This window comes from Dermacentor silvarum, chromosome 1 (genome assembly GCF_013339745.2).
Source record: "Dermacentor silvarum isolate Dsil-2018 chromosome 1, BIME_Dsil_1.4, whole genome shotgun sequence".
NCBI classification, from domain to species: domain Eukaryota; kingdom Metazoa; phylum Arthropoda; class Arachnida; order Ixodida; family Ixodidae; genus Dermacentor; species Dermacentor silvarum.
The window spans coordinates 43,112,373-43,137,415 of NC_051154.1; the positions used below are offsets into that span (position 1 = coordinate 43,112,373).

Genomic DNA, 25,043 nt, shown 5'->3' on the forward strand with positions numbered 1-25,043 from the left:
CATAAAACTCTCTTGCTGTACCATTTTGTGTTTGGCAATATACATATAAACAGCATTTTGATCAGTTTATTACGCATCCCATGCCTGTAATTCAGCGAACAGCACAGTATCAAGTGTATAATCAGGCACGGATCCAGGGGGGATGTCCGGATGTCCTGACCCCCCCCTCAGATTTCTGCATCGCCCCCGCGCTGACAGGGGGATGGCCCTGTCGCAAAAAATATGGCCACCAGCATTCTTCAAAATTATTTTTCGCGAGTACCAGTGGTAACAGCCATGTAGAAGTAAAGCTAGCTCGCTCACAAGCTTAGTTGTATTCCGTAGGGGTGTGGTGTCGCGAGATTGCCGTAGTTATTTTTTCTCGTGCACACCTTGAACCTCCTGGCGCCGGCCGTGCCTTACTCGTACCGTCGGTGGCGTCAAATGAACGAGGGGACGTCCCTTTTGCCAAGCATGCCGATGTCCGCGCGAGCGCCTTCGCGCCTGATCAACTCAGTTCCCCATTGGGGTGTCAACGGTTGCCTCATTGGCTGTCATCGGTTCCGCGACCAACCTGCTCAATGAAAGATCTCTCTCGCTGAAGTGTTCATATATAAATAATAACAACTAACAGCTAAACTAAGGACTACGCATAGGCGATTTTTTTTAACAGTAGCACCAATTGTGATCACAGTTACACGTTGACAATATCCAGTACGAGCACAATACCGTTCGTATGCTACAAGTTTTTCATTGTAATTTCGCAGCTGTATTGTCATACATTAAGCATAGGAGGCTCAAAGCCGCCAGATCCGTTTATCTGAGTAGCCGTGCTCGCGGAGCGGGGCGAAACCTCGAGCAGCGGCTACGAAATGGGGGAGCATGACGTCAGCGGCCAACGCCAGCGCGCGGGCATAGAGAAAGGAATTGCGCGGGCATAGGATGGCGTCGCGTGGTTAGAGAAACGGGAGCAGATGCGCGCCTTGTGTAAAAGGATGACGTCGCGTGGGAAACAAAATATCAAGACGCTAGCTGGCTCGCGCTCACGGCTACTACGCCACATCGTTCTTCCTGTAGGTGCCGTTGTGAGTCTTCATACGCGGTGATTCGCATATCGTAAACAACCAGCGTAGTGGTTGCTGCGTTGGAGCGGAGCGTTGCTCCAAAGCAAACGAAGGTGTCTCAGCCGAACACAAGGGATCTTCTTAAGGAAATCAAGGTGTCCCAACAGAACTCCAAAGATGGACCCGTGCTTACACGTTTATAACGAACCTGCGACAGATCATCCCAAATTTTATTTTAAGAAACAATACAGGCTAGATATACCAGGTGTTCAAAATTAAGCTTTATGGTTTTCTTAAAATGAGGCACTGGGAGGCACGTGAAAGCCACCTGCGCAAATAAGTTATGTGGCCAGGGGGACACAAAGTGAGATGATAATTATCGCTAGTCAGCAGCCGAATTGACTAAAATTGAATAATTAACTTTTTATTGACTACAGTAAGTGTGTATGTTTGTATTCAAAAGTTAGAGGCAGTCGTGTTTCTACACAGTTTCACTTCGAAGAATCCTTCTTTACTCGCGGACAACTTTCTGTGGCAATGAAGGGAAAGCTACGGAGGCAAAGCGCTCTTAAGTGAGGGTGCTTCTGAAAAGAGTCCCGCGTTTTAATCCACGTTGGTTTATGTTGGCAAAGAGTAAACATAAACAGCTTATTAGTAACAGTTAAATAAGACAGAACACACCACTGAGTGTAAAAGTTTACTCATTTTGCGGCTTTTCCCTTCCGCGTCTGGGCAAACGCGAAATCGTCGCACGTGGAAGTTGCGTCGATTCAGCGTCTGTTCCGAGCAACCAAAAGCACTGTCAAACGCTGCCGGACTACTTGGCGTGGTAACACATGTGCAGCATCCACGCGCCCGTAGCTTTCCCTTCATTGCCACCGAAAGTTGTCCGCGAGCATAGCGTGTCTATGCTCCGAGATATCCAACTACAAATTTTAATTGTCGTTTGCATGATTACGCATGCAAGAGAGTGAGGATTGGCGCAAAGCTTCTCCCTGATGTGCCGCGGCTGTTGGGTACGGCGCTTAGTCTGACAACGCGGCGGAGGCATTGGCAAAGATAATAACGGTCCCCCTTCCCCACACGGCTGGCGAAAAAAAAAAAAAAAATCGAAGAACCCGTAACCGCTGTCGTAACACGCGACCGCGCAGCCTGTAAAGATGGCGGCAGCTGCCATGCCGAGATAATGGCGCGCGCAGAGAAGCCGGAGGGCAGTGCGCGTGCGTAATGGTGACTAGACGACCGGGCATGGTCCTTGCCTGGGCTACGCAAATAAAGTGACTGCTGATTTCCAAGTATTGTAAGTTTTATTGAAATCAAAAGCAACAACGGTACCATGAACAGCAGAAAACTTTTTAGCTATGCTAACGAATATTTCATACTGCCGCTTTAAATTTGGTGTTGTCATGCACAAATTTCATGACAACACTTCACCCATCAACATGTCAATGCCCTAAAAATGTTCAAAATGACTCCCTTCCACAGCAACGCAAAGCATAAACCGCTCTCGCGTCGAGTCGATAACTCTGCGCAGTACAATGGAAATTTGGAGTCGGATATCTCGAAGCACGAACACGCTAGAATAATTCTTCCGACTGATACTGTGTAGAAACACGACTGCCTCTAAGTTTTCAATACAAACATACCCACTTACTGCAGTCGACAAAAAATAATTGTTCAATTTTAGCTAATTGGGCTGCTCACAGCGATAATTATCATCTCACTTTGTGCCCCCCTGGCCACATAACTTAATTGCACAGGTGGTCTTCGCGTGCCTCCCAGTGCCTAATTTTAAGAAAAGCATCAAGCTTAGTTTTGAACACCCTGTATTATCAGGCACAGCCGCCAAGCACATGGCTGTATTGGGTAATGTCATTTTCCTATAAGCTCGGAGAAACCGATACCTGGCTTCGCTATAGGGCTTCTTCATCTTTCTGGAGTTTTACGTGCCAAAACCAGTTCTGATTATGAGGCACGCCGTAGTGGAAGGCTACGGATTAATTTTGACCACCTGGGGTTCTTTAACGTGCACTACAACGTAAGCCCACGGGCGTTATTGCATTTCGCCTCCATCGAAATGCGGCCGCCGCGGCCGGGATTCGATCCCGCGATCTCGTGCTCAGCAGCGCAACGCCCGAGCCATCATCATCATCATCATCGACAAAAGCTGACCCCCCCCTCAGAAAATACCTGGATCCGCCCCTGTGTATAATCTACAATTTATAGATATATATGTGTACTATTTTAATTGTCGGAGTCATCAGGGAGGTAGTGGCCGAATACTGCACCAGGGAGGCCAATTCCTGTTCTGGTGAGGGAGTGACTTTGATGAAGCTTAGTGGGCCTGCCTAGTTTGGTTGCACCTGAACTAGTATAGCCCCACTAGCTCTCGGCAATATGTATTTTTTTTTCTTTGCCGGTGTCAGGCACCACTCCATGCCTGAAAATGTTGGCGCAAGTTGGAATACGCTAGCGCAAGACAGGGGTAATTGGAGATCGCAGGGAGAGGCCTTCGTCCTGCAGTGGACATAAATATAGGCTGATGATGATGATGATGATGTGTACTATTTTAGTCTGTATTTTTTAGCACAAACTTACTGAACGTATGTATGGCTAAATATTTTTGTTCTTATTTACATCATTATTCCACCAATGCTTCATCACCTGCCAGTGGCTCCTTGTCCCTGTCAAGCTGTTTTGACAGCTTCCTTTCCAAGGAGGCGACCAACATTTGTGTATGTTGGAAAATAAACAAATGAGCAATTTGTGAACACGCACCACCTATGCTTCTGTCACCAAAACAGCTGAGCCTCAATTATAACGAACATGGATATAATGAATTATCAAATATAACAAACTCGAAGCTTACTTGCCAATATCAGCATGTAAGACAGCACTTTTATATTAAGCCATGTGCACAAACTCTATAACTCCATTATGCAACCTGCATTCAGTAAAGAACAGTAGCAGTGGGAGAAAGCTATTACATAAAACAATGACTGGAAGTATGCGACTTGTAACATATTCACCTTGGAACAAAAGCGCAAAATAGAAGGTGCACAAAAGCAAGGACAACAGGATGCAAGAGAGAAGCACTGGGTCCCGTTGTCCTTGGCTCTGACATCCACATCAATTCTTCCCCCCTGCTTTTGTTCCAAGACATCCCCGACTGTTCAATGTGCATGATAGTACCAGACCGCAGAAGAATTTCTTGTTGGCCTAGTTGGTATTTGCTGTGAGACATAACTGCCATTAAAAGAACGAACACAAACCACAGACATGAAAGAAAAGCAATTACGACCGTGTCGTCGTGGCTGTTTTATTGCGATAGCAATTATATGGACACTTCAACCGGATTTCTGCCGTCGACATCGTCGTCGCCGTGAGGTTCCATATAGATTCCAAGGGCGATAAAATCGTCGCCGCGCGCCTTATGCGCGAGTGAAAGCGCACGGGGGACGCGCGCTATCACGGAGGGCGAACGCTCGGCGAAAAGCATACATGACCGTCGCGCAAAAGACCGTGGGGGTATGGGAGGGAGGGAGGGAGGCGGGGCGGCGCTGTGCTCCGGCACCAAAGGCGCATCTTGCCACTCAATCGCCCACGCGAAAGCAACAAAGCGGGAAGAGGGAGGGAGGGCAGCTTCTCCTCTGCCAACAACTTCTCCTTTGCGCTTTTCCCGGGGATGCCGGTCGTCCGCACGGTCTCTTATCTCCACACGGCTCTGACCTGTCTATGCGCTGTGCATTCGCCGCTCAGTTTCCGTTGAAGCGATAGACTGCACGAACCTGCGCTTGCTGCCAGCGTTTTGACAGTCGTTGGCGGCGGTCATTCAGTGTGATCTATTCATGTTTGCTTGTGCGCGCTGACACCACGATTGTTAATTCAGTTAGTAAGTCAATGTGTGCAAGTTTATGCAGCCGATAAAACTACTATCCCTACCCAAAATAGCTCTCTACTAATTTGCTATCGCAATCGATGCTTCGCCTTTCGGGCGAAACTGCGACATTTTTTCTTTGTGTCTGTAGTTGTGCACATTCTTCTAGCAGCAATTATGTCTCACAGTACCAGACTGGCAGCATAAAATTTCAGTAAGGAGAAAAACAGCTTGCAGAAGAAAAATAAGCAAGGAGTACTTACTTCAAAATAAGTATCGATGTATTCAGAAACTATATATTCAGACTTGGGTTTGTTCTGACAGTAAACGACATACATGTTGAGCCTCCTTTCATAGCGCCGAAACAGTAAACCCAGACGTTCTGGCTCTTCTAGGCATTTTTCTAACTCAGCTAAAAACAGGCTGGAAAGGTGAAGGGCGAAAAGAAAAAAAGAAACAAGAAGCAATTGGATTATTCAGACGTGATACATAATATGAATGCAAGATGCTGCTGCTGAACAAGTACTCACTCCCTGTGCCACTCATAGATAGCTTCTATGTTTCCAAATATAATTTTGTCCTTTCCATTTTTCAAGTCCTCCGGCATGGGCACTTCCCCTGACTGCATCACAGCTATGTATCCCTGTAACAGCGTGCACATGAAAGAGAATTCATGCCTTTTCTGGAAGCAGTTATAAAATAACAGTTTTAAAAACAAGCAAGATGCCATACCTCTACAACGTAGCCAAGGTCTGTCACATACTGCTGCTCTGTGTCAACAAGCTCCTTCAACACGAAGCTGGAGATGAAGCATTAAAACAATATTTCATTTTTCAAATGCAAATTAAAAGTCAATGGCAAACACAGCAACAATAGCAAAATAATTATATATATGAGAAGGATAATTCTAAAGAATCTAATAGGTCATTGGCATAAGTATGAGAACACTGAATCATTACGCTGTATATTTAGCATGTAAATGCAAGACTAAATCAGGAAAAAGTAAGAAAAATAGAGACCTTTTCAGTTAATCATTAATAAAATTAAACAGTTGTGTTACACAGTTTAACCTGCTTATAACGAACCTCCATATAATGAATTCCTGGATATAACAAAGTTTTTTCCGTTACTCCATAGAACCACATGTAGTTGAGACCTCTACGTAACGAAGTGGCAGCGGGAGACCCCCTCAAAATAACGAATTTTCCCCGCCGACAACCTAGAGATTTCACTCCAAATTTTGTCATTTTTGCGCGAGCAGCAACCGGAAGCAGCTTCTCCGCCGCGATGGAATGCGAAACGGCGGCGTCCCGCTTGGCGCGCTCGAATTCACGGCGACTGCGAGGCGAGAGCACGTGTGTGTGCGTGCGAGCGTGCGCGAGGCGGACCTGCATCCCTCGACCCGGTGATCTTGCCGCCGCGGGCATGACCTTTCCCCCTCCCTTTATCAAACTTAATCCCGCCGCTTGCTGCAGCTGGCCTAGCCCGCCAAGCCAGCACTCTCCTTTTCCAGTTGATGTTGCCGAAGAGGGGGGAAAAAATTTTTTTTCTTCAACGGACTGGCAGCGCCACTCTTTGGTTACTGCACAAGTCTCTGCGCTTCACTTCACTAACCTGACACTAGGTGACACTATACGATGTTACGATGCCACCGTGTCGCTCGCTCTTCGATTCCGACGCCTCGCACTTGTGCGAAACGACACGCGTACACGCATCCAGTACCTGGTGTGACATTCTAAGGATGAGTGCTTCGACGAAGAAACGCAAGATATTTACTCGAATCTAATGCACACTTTTTTTCCGATAAAACGGGTCCAAAAATTGCCTCCATGTTAGAATCGAGTACGACCCTAAATTTGCGCTACCATATCACCATCGGCATTTCAATATGGCCGCCTCCTACGCACTTCGAGCCTAGCTCCTGTAGCTTTGAGCCTGTGCTGTAGTACGTGTGCTTAGGCATTAGTCTACCAATTTAGTTAAACATCGAATGTTTACAAGTTTATACGGCTCCTAAAACTACTATCCTTACTTCGTATAGCTGTCTGCTAATTTGCTGTCGCAATCGATGCTTCGCCTTTCGATCGAAACTGGGATTTTTTGTTCATCGCAACTTTAGTGTATTGGGAGTAAATCTTGAGCGATAGTTGTATTTCTGTATGAAAGCATGAGGTGCGCGGTACTGTAAAGGATTGTTTTTCCTCTCTTTTGGTCACGGAAAACGGGTGCACGTTACAATCGAGGGTGCATTAGAATCGAGTAAGTACGGTAAGCGTTTCTTTTTCGAATTTTCCTGCCGAACCTGCATATAATGAAATCCTCTTTATAACGAAGTTTTTCGGGAATTTGTCAATTTCGTTGTATCCAGGTTTAACTGTACATGGAGCCTCGCACACCTAACAGAAAAAATACATCGAAGTGTTATTACCATAATGAATCTTTTTTAGTGCTGTTCAGTAGACAGGGTTTCTAAGCAGTGCTTGTCGATAAAATTCAATGGCATTTAAGGACTCCTAAGGCCCAGACAGCAAAGAACCAAAGCAATGTTAAGTTTGATGCCTTTAAAACTAAATATTCCCTTCACTGCTGTCAAAAACTGCTGTCGAAATTGGATTGTATGCTATGGACACACAAAGAGCGCTGGGTTGACCTCCTCTAGCAGTTACTACGGGTTGTGTGCATGCTATGGAGGTACCAGTTACTTCTTATGATCGAGTTGCCGCGCGCCGCGCGAGAAGGACAGAGCAGCAACGCAAGCAGTGGCAGGCCGACCGCGAGTCGACCGACCTCGAAGTTGTCACATCTGTAGATCGCTTTCAAGATGCAGCATCACTGCACAAACTACGCAGTTGCTACCAGAGTACAAGCCAACTCCCCCCCCCCTCCTACTTTCTCCCGCTTTTCTACCTTGTGCGCGATTCGGCTAATCGTCGCATGCTTTCACTCACACGTAGAGCATACAGCACGCGGGCACGATGTTATCGCCCTTAAACCTTATACAGAACATTGTGGCAACCACAACGGCAGAAATGTGCCTGGAGTGTCTATATTGTTAACGCAATTACATAGGAATGGCACCCATATGCTTGCGTGTGACCCACATTCACGAAGTGAGACGTCACTGTAATTTTTTTTCAATCGCTTACTGAATGAACAAGTGCATCTTATACACCAGTGCAACTAATATACATTTTTTTTCCCTGAAAAACTGCCATTTTGAGGGGGTGCGACTTATACAAAGATGCGACTGCAAAATACGGTAGTTATCCCACCAATGTAAAGCTTTCGCTCTCCTTTCAGCTCCACTAGGGTGCTGGAAGCTGGACAGGGTAGAAGGCAAGAGGGCAAGGCCCCGCTCAAAACTTGGGCATTTCCCCTTTTACTTTTTTTCTTTATGATAGCACTTTCAGTTCAGGCATGTGCTACACTCTCTCGACGCAAGATGGACACGCGGGCCACTTATCTCTATCATGTCGCCACGCGCCTATCACCCACAGAGATCAATCAGAGCACATGGTTATCACAGCATGCGACTGTCAGAGCGCTTCACCAGTGACAGGGCTCATCATGGCACCCTGTGACGGCTGCGGTATCTACGCTACGCAGCAGAGGCAGCTGTGCACAAATGTCATGCGAATAGCAGAATGTGAAACATTTGCTATGAGCACGGCACGGCTGGAGGGCACACTTGTGCTCATGTGCTCGTCTGGCCATGCTATTTGGTTCCAGCTTAACCTTTTACTTGCCATTGACACATTGTCGGCTACCGATGGGTAGCCGCCAAATCCAGATTGCACATTTTTAATCACTTTCAATAGCTCAATATGGAGCGATATCTACCAACGCATCTAGCCAAGAGTGAGCAGACAAGTGTACGTGTGGTCTGGGAGATGATGATATGCATTGGTGAGTACTGTCGCAACAAACTCCATAGGAGACAAGTGATCAACTGAGGCATGTAATGTTTGAAAGAGCACAGATGTGTGCCAGGTGCCACCTCACATGATTGGAGGAGAAAATGCAACATTAAGCAGACGACCGTCAATCGAGACCGGAAGAGCAAAGATGACATATTTCTTTTTGAATGTTTCAGAACACAGACATATCATAAGAAGCCAACAAACATTAACACCAAGGACAACATAGGGGAAATTACTTGTAATTACTAATTGAATTAAAGAAATGATAAATTAATGGAAATGAAAATGGATGAAAAACACAACTGTCCGCAGGTGGGGAACGAACCCACGTCTTCGCATTACGCATGCGATGCTCTCACCATTGAGCTACCGCGGAACCGTTTTTCCATCCACTTTCTGGGGTATTTATGTTTTACAACTAGAACTAACCCTGGGAGTGTTAGCCAGAGCCACCACTAGCAAACCTTGAGACGGATGTGGAACATCCTTTCTGCCGCAGGCGTCACGAGCACGTGATCTTTTTTGGGTGTTGGCAACTGGTCAATAAACCCACATATGCTACCTGAAGGCATCAATGTTGCCGGATTCGAGCCCTCGTTATGTAATGAACGAGAAGAAAGGGAACCGAGGGGCCAGATTTTTATTAATCATATCATAAGAAGCGAACAAACATTAACACCAAGGACAACATAGGGAAAATTACTTGTACTTACTAACTGAATTAAAGAAATAATAAATTAATGGAAATCAAAATGGATGAAAAAACAACTGTCCGCAGGTGGGGAACGAACCCACGTCTTCGCATTACGCGTGCGATGCTCTCACCATTGAGCTACCGCGGAACCGTTATTCCATCCACTTCCTGGGGTATTTATGTTTTACAACTAGAACTAACCCTGGGAGTGTTAGCCAGCACCACCACTCGCAAACCTTGGGGCGGGCTCGTGACGCCTGCGGCAGAAAGGATGTTCCACATCCTTTCTTCTCGTTCAGAACACAGACATGTATTTTTCATTTATTTAAATCAAAATTACTAATTTTAGTATTACTGAGAATGTTCTTGAGATCATGAAATCCTCGAATAACTGTTCAGCTGCTTGCTCCTGCCGTCTATGTAGCTGTTGATAACATTACAAAAGAGAGAGCAAGCAATCTTTTACAGTTAATGACACAGATAGTAAATTCCCTGCTACATTCAGTGCAATAATATTTGGCTCACATATCTACAGGAGCCTCATCTACAGATCGGAAACATTTTCTTACTATGTTCAAAAAGCATTTCAGGGCCCCTTTAAGGGTTATCAAGGCCTTGAAAATGGTATGATATTGAGTTGTTTCCATGGCTTCTACAAACCACGGCTCTGTAGACAAGCTTGGAAACAGAAATGCCAAAGCCCTATTAGTCATAATAAAAGCACTCGAGCCCTTTTATAACGAAGTTCAAAGGGAGCCGAAATTGCTTCGTTATACCCATCATTGTCATTTACTGCAACATATGACCAATGGGGTGCACAATTGTAAACATGGAAATAAGAAGACGGCTTTCAGCCTGCAGTACCGCTACATAGCCGTGCATGCGATGAAATTTGAATAAAACAACAAAAGAATTTTCGGTGTGTGCAACACACGACTTAGCACCTGATGCGACAGTCTTTAGAGAGCTGCCTTCTGTTCCATTATGATGGTCTTTCACGTCCGCTTTCCACTTGGCTCATCGCGGTCGAGCAGCATGTGGCACACAACACAGTGCTCCGCTGTGTGATCGTGGATGCAAGTGAACTTTGCCGCTCCGGCTTGGCCGCGAATTCACTGCGCCCTCCGAGATTGCACCGATGCCAATGCGACCTCAGACGCCACGCCCGGCTGCCAGCACGTGCAGCGCACCGCAGGGAGAGGGAGAGGCGAATGCACGGCTTGGGCGTGACCCACGAGATTGCGCCAGGGAGGTCTCTGATGCAAGACCCAGCCGCAGCTACTTGCGCAGCACGCCATAGAGAAAGAAGTTAATGCACTAATCTTTCGCACTGCATAGCCGCGCAGCATGGTGCGACTCGCGCAGGCTTGCGCGTGACCTCCTGAGATTGCGCCGGGAGATTTTGGAGGCCACGCCCAGCTGCGCCTGCCTGTGCGGCGCGCCGAGTGGAAGTGAATACACTAATCTTTCACACCGCAACGAGTGGCCGCGCAGCGTGGCGTGGCTCGTGCAGCCAGGCACGCACAAGAGAGAGAGAGAGGTCAGCGGAGAAGTGCGATAGTTAGCTGCGGCTTGTGCGCAGCTAAGCGCAGCGGTGAGAAATAGCAGTGTTGCTGAGACGACGTATTCGACGCGGGGACGTGGGAGTTTTAAACTGCCACGGCGAACGAGTGCCGAACCCCGTGGAAAGCTATCTACTTGGCGCGCAACGGTCAGGTATTTTTGGTTTCAGAAATGAATTTAGTTCGTGATATCTATTGGCAGAACAATTTCACTTCGTTAAAACGACGTTTGATATACATGGATCTCTATGGGGATTTCAAGGGGAATTTCATTTACTTTGGTATATTCATTATTTCGTTATATCCTGTTTCGTTATAACGAGGTAACAGTATGTGTTTAGAAACAGCTTTTCAGAATGTTGAGGAAAACCTGTCACTAAGCACACGCATAAAGCCGGGCCAGCAGAAATGAATTCTCACATGCACCAAAGAAGGTGAGGCAACTTGGTTTTCATTTGATGCAACAAGGAAAATTTTTCAACTGGATTTCTTCTTAATGCAAACTTTTCCAAAGGAACACTGTACACTTACTTCAGCTGTTACCATTTCATCACTGAAAGTGATGGGGCCTGAAGCCTTAGCTTTTCCGCACAAGATGTTTAGCTACTCACTGGTTTTTTAAAAATGCACATGCCATTAAAGAAGTCATTTGCACCCTTTAGTAAAGACAGATCCTGTACATGATTTTTTTTTAGTTCAAGCATTACAAAAAAATATACCTGTGGCAGACAGTGCAATTTCATCATCCAGACGGATTACTTGAAGAGGAACATGTGCATGACAAGCTACCCTATTCAATTAAGAGATTAACAAAGTTTCACTAATTAACTTCAGTTATTCACACTAGAAAACATGATGCAATTGGATAACTGAAACAAGGCAGTAATAAAGTCAAGTTCATTTAGCAGAAATACTGATACTACCACTTGTTATAAAATATCAGTCTCCAAACTCTGCTACAAAATTAGCACAAGTTAGCCAGAGGCGCGATCTTGTACGCGTTCCAAAATGGAACGGAGGCAGTCTGTTCCATCGAGCCGCACACAATTGGTCAATTTGAACCGTGAGCCGCACACTATTGGTCAATTTGAACCGTGACGATCAAATTGACCAATTGTGTGCGGCTTGATGGAACGGACTGCCTCCGTTCCATTTTGGAACGCGTACAAGATCGCGCCCCAGAAGTCTCACTCGTACATTGCGCAATCCCCTTAACTAGTATCACTAATGGATTTCCCACTGAATTTGGGAATAAATACACAAAAACTGGTACTGATCTCTGGATAAGTGCTAAATCGGTACAAGTTTCATTACAACACAGGTCCTAAGTGAATAATTAAAAAAATTATCAAGTCAAACTTGGTTTGTTATCTAAGTAAAGATTGCAATTAGCCATGTGAGTAATGCGTATCTCTCCTGGAGGGGCATAATTGTGCTATCTGCCAGAAGTGATAATTTTCAAGTCTGATCAATGTTAATAAAAAAATAAAGGTAATGACTGTAGCTTCATTATGCAATTTCACACCGCAGCAAGCTCAAGTAGCACGACAGTGCTGAAGAAAGATCCATTATCGTAATAACACTTGGTTGCATTTTTGTTGCTAGTGTGTGTGTGGGGCTCTACCCGAGTTTTTATTTTATTATTAATAAACAGAAAAGCTCCCTATTTTTCTTACATTTATCCCTGCTTTAATCTTGCATTTACGTGCTAAATATACTGAACAATGACTCAGTGTTCTTAGACTTACTAATAATCTCCCAATGACCTATTAAGATTTTTTAGAATTATCTTTCATGCATACTCCATTATTTTACTATTGTCACTCTTGCCGTATTTTTTTTTTCTTTTTTTTAATGGTGCTAGGATTCTACCATTCAAGGTATTGTGCCATATGCCCGCAAATTTTGAATACATTTTAATGTTATGACTTTAGTACATTTGCTGGTGATTTACTGAGCCTCATTTGTGTGCACATTTATGCTGCTATAACCCTTTCAGTGTCAGGTTTTTTCGGAGGTGACGCAACCTCAGTGTAAGTTTTTTTCTTGGATATTATAAAATGGACACGACGGTTTATTTTCGGTCATGCAGAAGGGGAAAACATGACTTGGTTAACGAAAAATGCACTCTTAGTATCCGAGGGGAGAGAGAGAACGTACAGGCTCGTCAGTGACACCCCTGAAAGAGTGAAAGTCCCACTTCCTGCCTCTACTAAAGCTAGTACGGTAGTAGTACATAGAATTTGGTGAAATTAAATTTAATTTGTAAGGCCAATGATGCCATTTTTCATGCAGAGAGGAAAGGACACACAACACCTTAAAGGCATACAAACCAGGATTTGGATTTCACTTATGTGCTACAAATACTTGTCATAGGGCATACTGTACAATGTTAAGATACTTATACATGCCAGTGTGTGAAGTTTTTTTTCTATTGAGTTGGAGCAAAAAGCAATGTTTCTACATTCCTGCAATTATAAATGTGTGCGTGCATGTAAATGATCACTGAATGAAGTTTATGATATTGGCCTGCCTTTAATGACCCAATTAAATATCGGAAGTGCAAAAAAACTATGCACATGCGAGCTGTACATGCCTGCGCTTTTGCAAGGACTTCTCCCTTTCTCTGCCATCAGGTACTGTTGTTTCAAGGCTTCCTTCGTGTGGATCTTCTTGCGAAGTTGTGGTCTCGGAGTCATCATCCTGAGTGATCAGTGCCTGCAGCAAAAGTAACGCATGTGCTCATCATCAACATCAACATGAACTTTCAAATGCTCTGTGGTGAATGTATGACAGCAGGTATTGGAAAGCACCTGCTTCTTTGCAGAAATCTTCACATTCCACATTGCCTACTATACCGTAGCCTCAGCTACTGCACATGCTGTCCTTTTTAAGGAGCAGTGGCCTGTTAAATTTCCTTCTCTTTTAACTGTGTCAAAAGTTTCAAAATGTGCCCATGCTTTAACATTTTTTTTTTAGTTCAAGCTTCAGGTAATAGAAGTTAATTTTTCATGAAAACAGTCTCCTTTCCACTTGATATATCTCAGAGTATGCTATTTATGAAAAGAAATTGAGAACTTCCACAGAATTTATTTGCAATTTATCTGCTCATGAGCTATCTACGCACCCAAGTACACAATGTTAGCTTGACAACACTGGTGTGTGTGCTTGAATGTGACAAATGAGTATGCAGATTTTCACCAGACACACACAAAAAAGCAAACAATCACAGCTTAATATATGGTCTCTTCAAAATTGTACAAGATCTTATGCCACATGTTACAAAGAGAGAGTGAGAAACTCCTGTCACAACCACTTATTCAGGATTAAAATTACCATTATGTAGTTGACTGTTTGAAATAAACAATTTGGTATTGATCTTGTGTCAAGTATGCTGCAAGGAAAAATTACCTGCTTCTCTTTTGCTGCATCCTCAACTTCTCCAGCCAATGCCTTTTCTTCAGGTTCCTGAAAACAGATATTTAATGTTGTACCAATGTGTAGAATAAAAATTAGTTGCAGTTCATTTGGCAGACACGGCCAACTCATGCATGGCAGCTTACCGGTATCCTCGAAATAAAAGTGCTTAACTATATTGTGTCATGCATTGAATAGTATAACATTAGCGGATTGAGAATTGAGTGCAAGCAGAACAAGTTACAGAAGTTGCTAAAGCAAGAAAAATGCAATGAAGGTGGCAGAGAATCGGATGGGGTGGCGAGATGAGGAAATCTGTGGGCATATAATAGGTCCATTTCCTGCACGACAAGTTTATTTTAAATCGCTGGGAGAAGCATTCATCCTGCAGTGGACTTAATTAGGATGATGACGACAACATATGGCTAAGGAAGTGCACTTACTGCAGGATCAATAGTGAAGTCTGGAGTTTGCTGAGGCTTAAAAAGATGATCCTGAATTTCCATTGGAGGTGGCAGCTCACACACTTCTTCCTCCTCAGCTGTTGCACCAGGATCAGCATCCACAGATGACGACTTCGTACTAACACAGACTTTTTGCTGTGCTGGCTGCTGAAAGATGACAAATCTCATCTAAATCACAGTGTCTCTTGTGTTGACCATCATTGACTCACTCACAGATTAGAAAGATAGCCCAAGTTTCTTGCACAGCAATGACTGATAAAGCTGTACACCAGAAATTAAATTAATGTGATGTCAAGTTATGCCATCAGCAAGCAGCAGAGAAAAATTTGGCTTAATGCATGTGAAAGGTGCTAAGTGAACATGTCAGTGCAAAGCGTGGCCCAAGTCAGTTAAACTTTTTTAGTCTCTGATAATTTCTCCAAGCACCAGACTGTCACAACACAAACTGAGAATATATTTGGGTGGGTCCCTGAACAACCTGTGCCCGGATCAAGAGATCCACAACGATTCAAATTTAAGTCAATCACTCCGCAGGAGTGATGTATCTGAAAGTCCCTAATTCCATGATTTTGTTACACAATGCGTAGTCTGGATCCTTCATCAAATTTCACCAACGGGACAGGGGTGGCACCCACTGCCGCAGCAGGTGCCACAACAAATACTAAGCTAAGTGAAGATACCTTTACGAAAATGAAAAACTCTCAACACGGGCCTACTGTGATAAAGATGCATCTTCTCTCAGAAAAAAAGAAAAAGGAGAGTGCAAAACATGTGAACATGCAGAATGCACAAAAGTTCCCCAGCAATGACCACTTCATGCATAAAAGTTTCACCACCAACAACAAATGCAGGGCCATATAGAAGACCACTTATAGCACTGCAGGCTCTCCAAAGCTGTAGAGAAGAGCTATCCTCTGCAATACGTTTTGAACCAACATGCACTGAAATGGGCAACTACAAAATAACACCTGCCATTAACTTTTAAGGACCACATAAATGTTAAAGTTGCCAATGCAATAAGTTTTGTAAACATTCTGTATCCTGGATATATATACACTGAAAAATTTAGTTCTACGGTAGACTCTCTTAAGGTCACCTGTGTTAATCTGCACTTTTCAGGGTCTTTTTTTTTTTTTTTTTAATTCCTTAGATGCCGCATGTTTTGCCGCATGTTTCTGTGTGACTACCTGTAATCACTCTCAATAAAAGTGACAGTAGATGTCCCTCAGCAAGAGTGTGGCATATGTGAACAAGGGCAGTAGACAATGAACATATACTATAATATTTGGTAAAAAGTTCTGAATCGAGTGATAGTGGTTTTCTTCAATGTACTGTTTCTATAAGAGTAAAACAATCAAGCAAACTGAAATTGTGCTGCCTAAAATACTCACCACATTATGCAAAATACAAAAGCATATTCATGCTTGGCAAGAATGTGCTTTTACTGTGTTGCTTTTGTTACATGCCTAGCTAGGGCTCAGGAATTGTGAGTAGCCTATCACTGATGGGCTATTCACTATTCACTGATGACAAGCCTATCACTGATGGGCTATTCACTGATGATGTTAGGTTGTTCTTACACCCCCCCCCCCCCTTTTTTTTTTTTACTAAAAGTAACTGGATCAAATTACAGCTGAAACTTCAAGATTCCCAGATTTTTCACAAATTAAGGACTATGCACTAAGGGAACTGAATTACAATTCCTTGCTGCAGCGACTAAGCAACATCAAAAATACAATAAGGGAACCTGCAGGCAATACAAACTGCTTTCCAAGCATACAACTTTGCATTTTATCAGTGGTTTGGCATTATTAATATATTCCTGGCAAATAACATTATGAGCGAAAGCTCCCATAGTACCCCTAATGTCATTTGTCACTTCAGGAAGAAAGGCAAATGTTGATGTAAAACATGCATTCACCTACTGCAAATAAATAATCACGCATTCAAATGGCCCCTATATTGATAGCCTCAAATGATACCAGCCATGATAGGAGGCTATGGACGAGCACAAGATGCACTTGCCTTCACCGACACAATGATTGTTCTCTTGACAAGAACAATTGCTTTTCACTCTGACCTTAAACTAATCTCTGAACAGCTGGACTCGTTCCAAACAGATGTGCACACAAGGTCATAGAAAAGAAAGGTAAAAAATTATTGCTGCCATAACAAAGTGCTCCACTCGAGGAGTTACTTAGAAGTCGATGAATAGTCAGCAACATATTACTTTTACAGGTCTGAAATTAATAACAGTAACTAAAAAAAAAAAAAGAAACAGCAGACTTCTTCAAGAAGAAGAAATATGAAACAATAAGCAAGGGAAGCATTTATTTTATAGACATCAGAAGAAAGAAAGAAATGAATTATGGTGTACCTACCCAAGATTTCAAGGCAATGAAACATTACACTTTTGATTTCAATACAATAATGTACCCCTATACAGCATGCTTGGCACCTCAACCAGGAAACATACTTGGATTTATTAATAATGTTTATGGTCAGGCAGGAAGTTGTTCCTATTGATGTGCCAAACATGCAACTTATGCCAACCACAACGACGAAAAAGTAACTGAGAAGGAGACAACTTAGGCAAATTTTATTACTAAAAAGAACGAAGGGGAGGAGAAAAAAAAAAAATCAGCACCAACACCTACATTCTACCACAAAATGATCCACTATTCTAGTTTATATGTAAATAAAACAACACTTCTCAAATGTTTTGAGTCTGCACTTTTGTTAAATGCAGCCGACAGCTGCCCAATTCGGTAAGAAAGTAAGAAGTTCAGTACGTTTAATGGGATAGCGCATTAACTACTGATTGTGCTACTACAATAGTCATCATATGAATTTGTAGTGCTTACAGATGATCAACTAAGAGGTTAATATTAAAAAATGCTATGCCATCTGCAAACACAATGAACCCAAAGTATTATAATAAGTCAGTTTTATTGGATGCAAGAATAAATGAACTGTAGTTATTGCAAAGCATTTTGAGCATTCTCAATGTCAACACATAATCATTTTCCACCCAAGCACCATTGTGCACAAGTTTAACAGCATGTCCTGGCTGCAAAATTAAGACAGAAGGCCATGCCTTGAGTTGTTGAGTACTGTATTCAGTTCATGCCTTGTAGCAGGAAAAGCTTTATGTTGATTTCATTTTCAATACAGTAAAGCCAAAAAAAAAGGTTGACAAAAGAATTGCATCGGGACATTCATTTTATACAGGCACTTCTAGGAAACGGGGGAAAAGGCGGTTGTTAACGTGTCCTGCTACTGCTCCTTTGTCGCTCTCGCAGGCACTTTTGCTAGACGTCAAGCTTGAAAGGTTAGTATAAGCACACCGAAGGAAGAAGAAAAAGAATGAAAGAAGCGGTAGGCAGGACACGGCAATCTACGGTGCCCCAGCTGAGAGGAGCTAATCAGTTGAAGGGGGAGTGAAGAAAATAGCATAGTGCTCATTATGTCCCCAATTCATATCGCATTTGTAACAGCTTGTTTCTGAGGTTTAAAGAAAAGTCTTTTGGTGCCTCTTCAACAGAGAGACTGTATTATGTAACAATTTTCCTTTAATCCTATTCTTATCACCCATAATTCCGTGCTGCTAACCCTGACAATATTGGTGGCACAGAAGCATGTGAGCCAATGATGGAGGGTGAAAAGAATGAAGAAAAGAATCAGCACAAAACACTGCCCCAACACCTAAGTAGGAATGTCCCTGTTTAGACTCTCCATTCCATTTAGATGGAATGCAGAGTCTGCCATGATACAATGCTCACCTAATTCACAGATGCAAAGTTTTTTTAAAACATCAGGTGTTGCTAATTTTGAGAAATGTGCATGTTGGCCCATGCAGTAGCTTCAGAGAAGTTTATATTTGAGGCATTGAGCGGTTTTGCTAACCGGGTTTCTTTGTTTGGCAACCGTTACCTTTAGAATGCGGTCTTCCTTATCAGCACAAATTCACATGCAACTCAATAAAACACCTACCTCAGCTTTGTTAACCTCAGTACTGTCACTTGGTTTTGATGGAGGTCCTGGAGAAGATGACTTGTTGCCCATGTCTTCCTTGTAGTTTAACAACTGGAATATGATTTATGCCAAACAAACAGTAAATGTGTGACTTTGCCATCATCATCAAATGCAAAGAGCACTTATTGGGACCTCTGACTGGTCATTTCACAGCCCTCAGAAAGAGCTAGAAAGGCCATATATGATAGTAACTAGGATTTATTGCAAGGATAGGTTGGCTCAAACAGCAATAATGAAGCCCTATTACCGTTATTTGAGACCATAAATGTATTCTCGCATTGCAGCTTGTATGCTTTACTGCAGTACATTTAGAGTGCTTCCAGAGCTCTCTGAAACAACCAGCAGAAGGTGCGATTATTTACGAGCTGCCATAACCTGTGCTGCAAATAAAACACTGGAGATTACTGTTTTTTTTTTATGTTTTGTCTGCCAGTTCCAATTATACATTATTATGACCTGTGAGGTGGCTCTCAAGTAAGCACACCATAAATGTTACACATTTGAGCAAAATGTTATGACAAATGTGCCTATAATTACACCAAACCTTGTCACAAGGGTCTCATGTGTACAGAGAGTAGCCCAGCTTACACAGGATGAACATTGCTTCCCTCATCTTTCCTGAAAACCAAAACTTCTAGTGACTGAAATATGATACACATAACAGTGAACTTGCACAAGCTATTTGAACACATAATTAATGTATACCAAGATGCCACTTCTTTTTGTGACAACTGCCCCAGATTATTAAAGTATGACGCAAAGTTGAAAACACAATCTATTTCAAAAAAAGATTTTTTTTCTGTTCTTCATCTAATCAGATGTGCAATTCATTGGAGAACATTGCACAGCAAAAATATTTCCTGCACTGTTTCATTTAAAAGGTGCAGTGAAACTTCACCCAGAGTCAGTGAAACTGATACTGAAGGTACCGGTTTGATGTGTAACATAAAAATGCTAGAATATTGTACTACTTTTCTTTCTTTGAAGCTTAAATTAGGTTCAAGAAAAAATAAAATTCAAAAGCATTTGCAGCTTGATTCCATCTGTGATAAACTCACATGGGGGATGTACTCTGTTTGAAAACTGTTGTGAACACACTCAGGGCTTTTTGTGCAATATATGAACAATGAATTGCCTTTTTTTTCTTGTGTTTATACACTTTTGTTTTCTCATGTATACGAGAGTAGCTACCGTATGGCAAAGTTCAGAGAGCAAAGGTGAGGGAAACAAATGTTTGGCAGCAATCAATGCACAAAAGTCACAGTGCAAGAAGGACCCGGTGACAGGAGCGCTTTAGAAAGTGCATTGAAACTTGGTAATTAATGTGGACGGTGGCTGCAGCATTCTAGAATCAAGCCCTGCAGTGGAAGGAAACAATAATAGATCTTTGCATTCTGTCAAACGTCTTCTTGCCTGGAATGAGTGCTTCAATTGAGTATAAATTGGCAAAGAGCAACCAAAGACACCTATGTGTGCCTTCCGACTCTCAAGTTTGCTGTATTTGATGATCTCTGTCACTGTTGCAATGTCAGGAGAGGTACACTTGATATTATGAACCTAATTATAATAGAACCCTGCCTTTACACAATAAAAACTTCTCACAATTCACTGGCCGCTTAATGTGAAGGCCTCTTGTTAAGGTACTGACGCTGCAACCCAAGCTAGAAAAATAAATATGAGGTGCCCCATGGGCAAATTTAGACAAAAACAAAGATCTGGAGGAGACCAGCTACAAATTTGGAGAATTTTATCCCTCCTGAATGCATTTTACGAGTGCTTGGGGATTTCTGGAGCACATTACACTTCCAAGATTCTTCAGATCTCGTTAGTTCTGGTTCCCCTGCACAGATCAATCTCTCTCCTATGTGACTGCCAAAAATTGTTCCGTTATGGTGGGCTAAATATGAGTGCTGGCGGAAGAGCCATATTTGTTAACAATTTTTTTTAAACAAGAATTAGTTAAATGTTTTACACATTACATAACACTTGCATTTGCCTAGAAAAATGTGCTCATAAGATAGACAATAATCTGTATTTTTACACTTTTCCCCAAAAATATTTTGCCGAACTTGGTGTCATATTTTAAAGGGCCCCTCACAAGGTCTGGCCGTTCTGAACTGACAAGCACAGTGCATAGAATGCACACTAACGATTGAAGTATCACACAGCTACACGTTGCAAAAAGAGCTGAAATTTCAAACCAAATGCCATGTACCCTTCTACTTGCGGGCGCCGCGCTCCCAACCGGAGAGACGACGTAAATCGCACAAGTGTGCCTACGTAAATGCAGTGCTGTGACGCCACTCACAGTGACACGCGACTTTCAGAATAATTCAAGGCAACAGCAGTTATATGTTTGATCTGTTGCTTCAATGAACGAATTAAAGTTTAGATAAATAATAAAACCCACGAACCAAATGTATGTGCGTCTTGTTTTTTACTTCGCACCGCAGCAAGAGAGATGTACTTCTGTTTCGTCTGCTTGTTCCCATGACTTGCAGTCGCGTGCACAAAGAATGAAACTATGTCATCTTCTGCAGCGTTCCAGTGTGTGATCATGCTCTGTGATCCGCTTGTGTCTGCCTCAGAGTTCGTGTAGCACTGACTTATACCGCTAGTCAGATGTTCTCGTGCACAGCGTGCAAAATTGTGCGCTGTGTGAAATGAAAAAAAAAACGCAACAGCGTGTGCTTGAGAATGTCACCAGAACTGCACTGCACAGCGAAAAAGCGCGAAAAAGAAAAAAAGAGAAAAAAAGAAGGCAGGGCCCGTGACGTATGCATCACGCGATCCTCCAGCTCCGTTATGGGAGAACGGAGGGAAGGAATTTCGCTTGCGGAGGCAAGACGAGGACAAGTGGAGAAAGTGTCGTGTTGACGGTGATGCTCGCCTCCTAAAATCATGGGTTCATGACACTTGAAAATTTTTCTATCTAGGCTATTAATGAACCATTTTGAAAAATTATTTCGGCAGAACACTACCTAGAGGACACGTAACAACTTCCACGTATACTAGAAGGGAGACTTGGGTGAGTTGGTGATAATTCATGTTTTGAAAAGTAACAGCGCTAAATGGACAAGGACTTAAGCAAAGAAGAACACGACACTGGTTATATAACCAAAATTTGCTATGTGGCCTGGTGAGGGGCCCTTTAAGGATACGAGATTAGAGATAAAATAATTTTTGCTGACTAAGCTTCATATCAGTGGCATGCATCAGAATTTGCACAAAACTGCCAATAAATTTAACTAAAAATTTCACTATTAACCTTTTAATATGTAATTGCAGAATTGAGGTCAGCCAGCACTCAAAGCATGACGCTACGCTAGAAACAGTGCTTAGCACCATTTTCAAGAAATAAGGGCTCAGAAAGTGCCTTGTTATGCTGTTACATTTAACAGTTTTCTGTACTGCATTTTTTTCACATTGCAGAAACACAGTAAATGGTACAGCAATGCCTTTAATGGCTAATTTTGAGGCCTTATTTGTCAAAAATGGTGCTGGGCACAAGTCACTTGCACAGGGTTATTCTTCTAGTACTGGCTAACTTAAATTCTGTTGTTACATGTACCTAAAGTAATTATTTAAGAGTTCATCAGTCAAATAATAATTTGACCCATTGTTAGACATCAGCTAGCTATTGCCATGCAAATTGTGACGGCAATTTTACCAAGTGAATTCTGCCAGTGGTACGAAACTTGGGCAGTAAATACAATTTGTTTCAAATCCTTCATTTTTATTAATCTGAAACAGTTTCCACAGAAACACGTGGTATAAAATATTAAAATACAGCTCAATGTGAATGTCGAGATAAAAAAAAAAAGCCAAATAAACCGAAATGTGAGCTTCCTTCCTAAAGTAACATCAAACAGGAACACTGAATTAGTTTATAGAGTGGCAGTTTAAAATTAGGTACTGAAAACTTAAATTTCATTCTGGGGTTTTACGTGCCAAAACCATGATCTGATTATGAGGCATGCCGTAGTAGGGGGCTTTGGATTAATTTTGACTTCTTGGGGTCTTTTAAGGCACACCCAATGTGCGGCAATGCGCGGTTTTTTGTGTTCTGCCGCCATCGAAATGCGGCTGCCGTGGCCGAAATTGAACCTATGACCTCAAGCTTAGCAGCGCAATGCTATATAGCCACTGGTCTACCGTGGCGGTGGGGGGGGGGTACACACACACATATGACCAGGGAGAGGAGTGGCTGGGTAGGCGGGTGTTGTTGGGTGTTGAATGCCATGCATGTATGCTGTTACACTGAAATTCAGGAAGGGGGGGGGGGGGGGGGGGGGAGGATGCACATGCCTGGTGTGCCTCCCCTGGATACGCCGTCCCCTGTATGAATTAGCCAAGATGAAGTGTTGAAGGGAGGCACATTCTATAATACAGGGAGTAGCTGACCTAGGTAAATTTCATGTTTTTCATTAGTGTCCATTTGAAAGACAAACATACTAATTTCTCATTAATAGTGTGCCATGAGCGCATACTAGCCACATGCATGTAAAACCTGTAGGAGTAGCAGAGTGCTTGCCTTTGAAGACTGTGCCACAGCAGCAGGAGGTGCCAGCTTTTTGGAAGGTGGTGTGGGATTGCCTTTTGCAGAAGCAGGATCAGCCTTATCCAGGCGCCCATGGCTCAGCTTCCGCACTGGATTGGTCAGCCACTTTCTGGTGAGAGGCAAAGGGAAGGAATGCAGTGAGCACACTGAGCTCCTGAAGTACACAGCCATCCTGTTACATCATGCGTGCACAAGAGCTCACAAGGGTGGTACTGCAGCGTGCCTAAGAGTGAGCTGGAGCAACAGAACGTCACCCATGGCCACGATTTTGGGACAAGTACACGTTATGCCATCTTTCGGTGACAGCCGTGCGTGCCCCCCACCGTAACTGAATGGGGAAAAGACAAAAAAATAAATATATATATAATGAATAAAACTATTTATAGAAAATGACTCGTGGTAATGCATACTAGAGACCCACTGGGACATTCTTGTGAAATTACAGTACCGTGCTGCAAAGCACACAGGTTCTTAAGACATTTGGATATTTTACAATAAAATACAATTTGTGAACTATTCAAATGTCCTGGGAACCTACTCTGTGGCAAACCACTGGAATTTCACCAGAATGTCCCAGTGTGTCACTAGTGTATATAACCGCAAGTCATTTTCAATAACTAATTTTGTTAGTGAGATATAACTTTTTTTTGTTTTTTCCCCATTCAGTTACAGCGGTGCGCGAGGCCGCCGCCGAGAGATGGCGCGACGTGTACATGTCCCAGAATCCTGGGGATGTCAGTGGCAGCAAACAGATCTGACACACAATAGTGGGAGTAAAGGACTGTTTCTAGCTCTATTGCATACATATCCTTCTGCATCTGTCAACTCATTATGCTGGTGCATCATATTCAATTTTACTATTATAAACCTTTCTCATTGGCCTAGATTGCACACTACAGATAAAATAGCGCTTCCGCCGCCACTAGTCATTTCTTGCCTCAAGACTTCCCGCACTATCTTGACGGCCGTTAGTTTCCTGGTCACGGCAGTCACATTCTAATAAGGATGAAGTACAAAAATGCTCCTCTACTTTACTTAGATTTGGGTGCATGCTAAAGAACACCACATGGTCAAAATTAATCGGGAGGCCCACCCTATAGTGTCCTTCACAACCCAATGTGCAGTTTGAGGATGATGAACATCCCACATTTTTTTTAAAGTCTGCTAAATATGCTGCACATGTACCGTTTAATTAAATTCTGGGGCTTTATGTGGCCAAACCAAACAGCGGTGCTAGCAACAATTGGACAATCCTAATCCCTCAAATCTGCTTCCTGAATGTGCCTTAATCTGCTGCTCCTCCATTTCAGCAGGGAAAAGAAATCACTAAATGTCATCAACACGGCTTACTCAAATGAATGTAATTGAACAATAAATGAACATCAATTTTAAAGAATGTGTAACACAATGCACACAAGACATGCTTCTAAAGGTTACCTGAACTTACTGGAGACTTTACATGCACCAATA

The 25,043-nt window shown here is 42.9% G+C and overlaps 1 protein-coding gene across 3 annotated transcripts in view; it reads right to left on the reverse strand.

The window, feature by feature from the left end:
* LOC119461783 (triple functional domain protein) overlaps positions 1 to 25,043 on the reverse strand; it is a 215,628-nt gene that overhangs the window by 14,173 nt on the left and 176,412 nt on the right. For 2 of the 3 annotated variants that reach the window (XM_049667182.1, XM_049667194.1), the window contains exons 37-44: positions 23,547 to 23,682; positions 18,971 to 19,063; positions 14,957 to 15,124; positions 14,508 to 14,564; positions 13,693 to 13,814; positions 5,653 to 5,719; positions 5,451 to 5,563; positions 5,184 to 5,343 (exon numbers count right to left, since the gene is read on the reverse strand). In XM_049667182.1, the coding sequence (XP_049523139.1) occupies positions 5,184 to 5,343; positions 5,451 to 5,563; positions 5,653 to 5,719; positions 13,693 to 13,814; positions 14,508 to 14,564; positions 14,957 to 15,124; positions 18,971 to 19,063; positions 23,547 to 23,682 (916 nt within the window). The remainder of the gene's footprint in view (positions 1 to 5,183; positions 5,344 to 5,450; positions 5,564 to 5,652; positions 5,720 to 13,692; positions 13,815 to 14,507; positions 14,565 to 14,956; positions 15,125 to 18,970; positions 19,064 to 23,546; positions 23,683 to 25,043) is intronic. The other variant, XM_049667188.1, reaches the window with a different exon arrangement.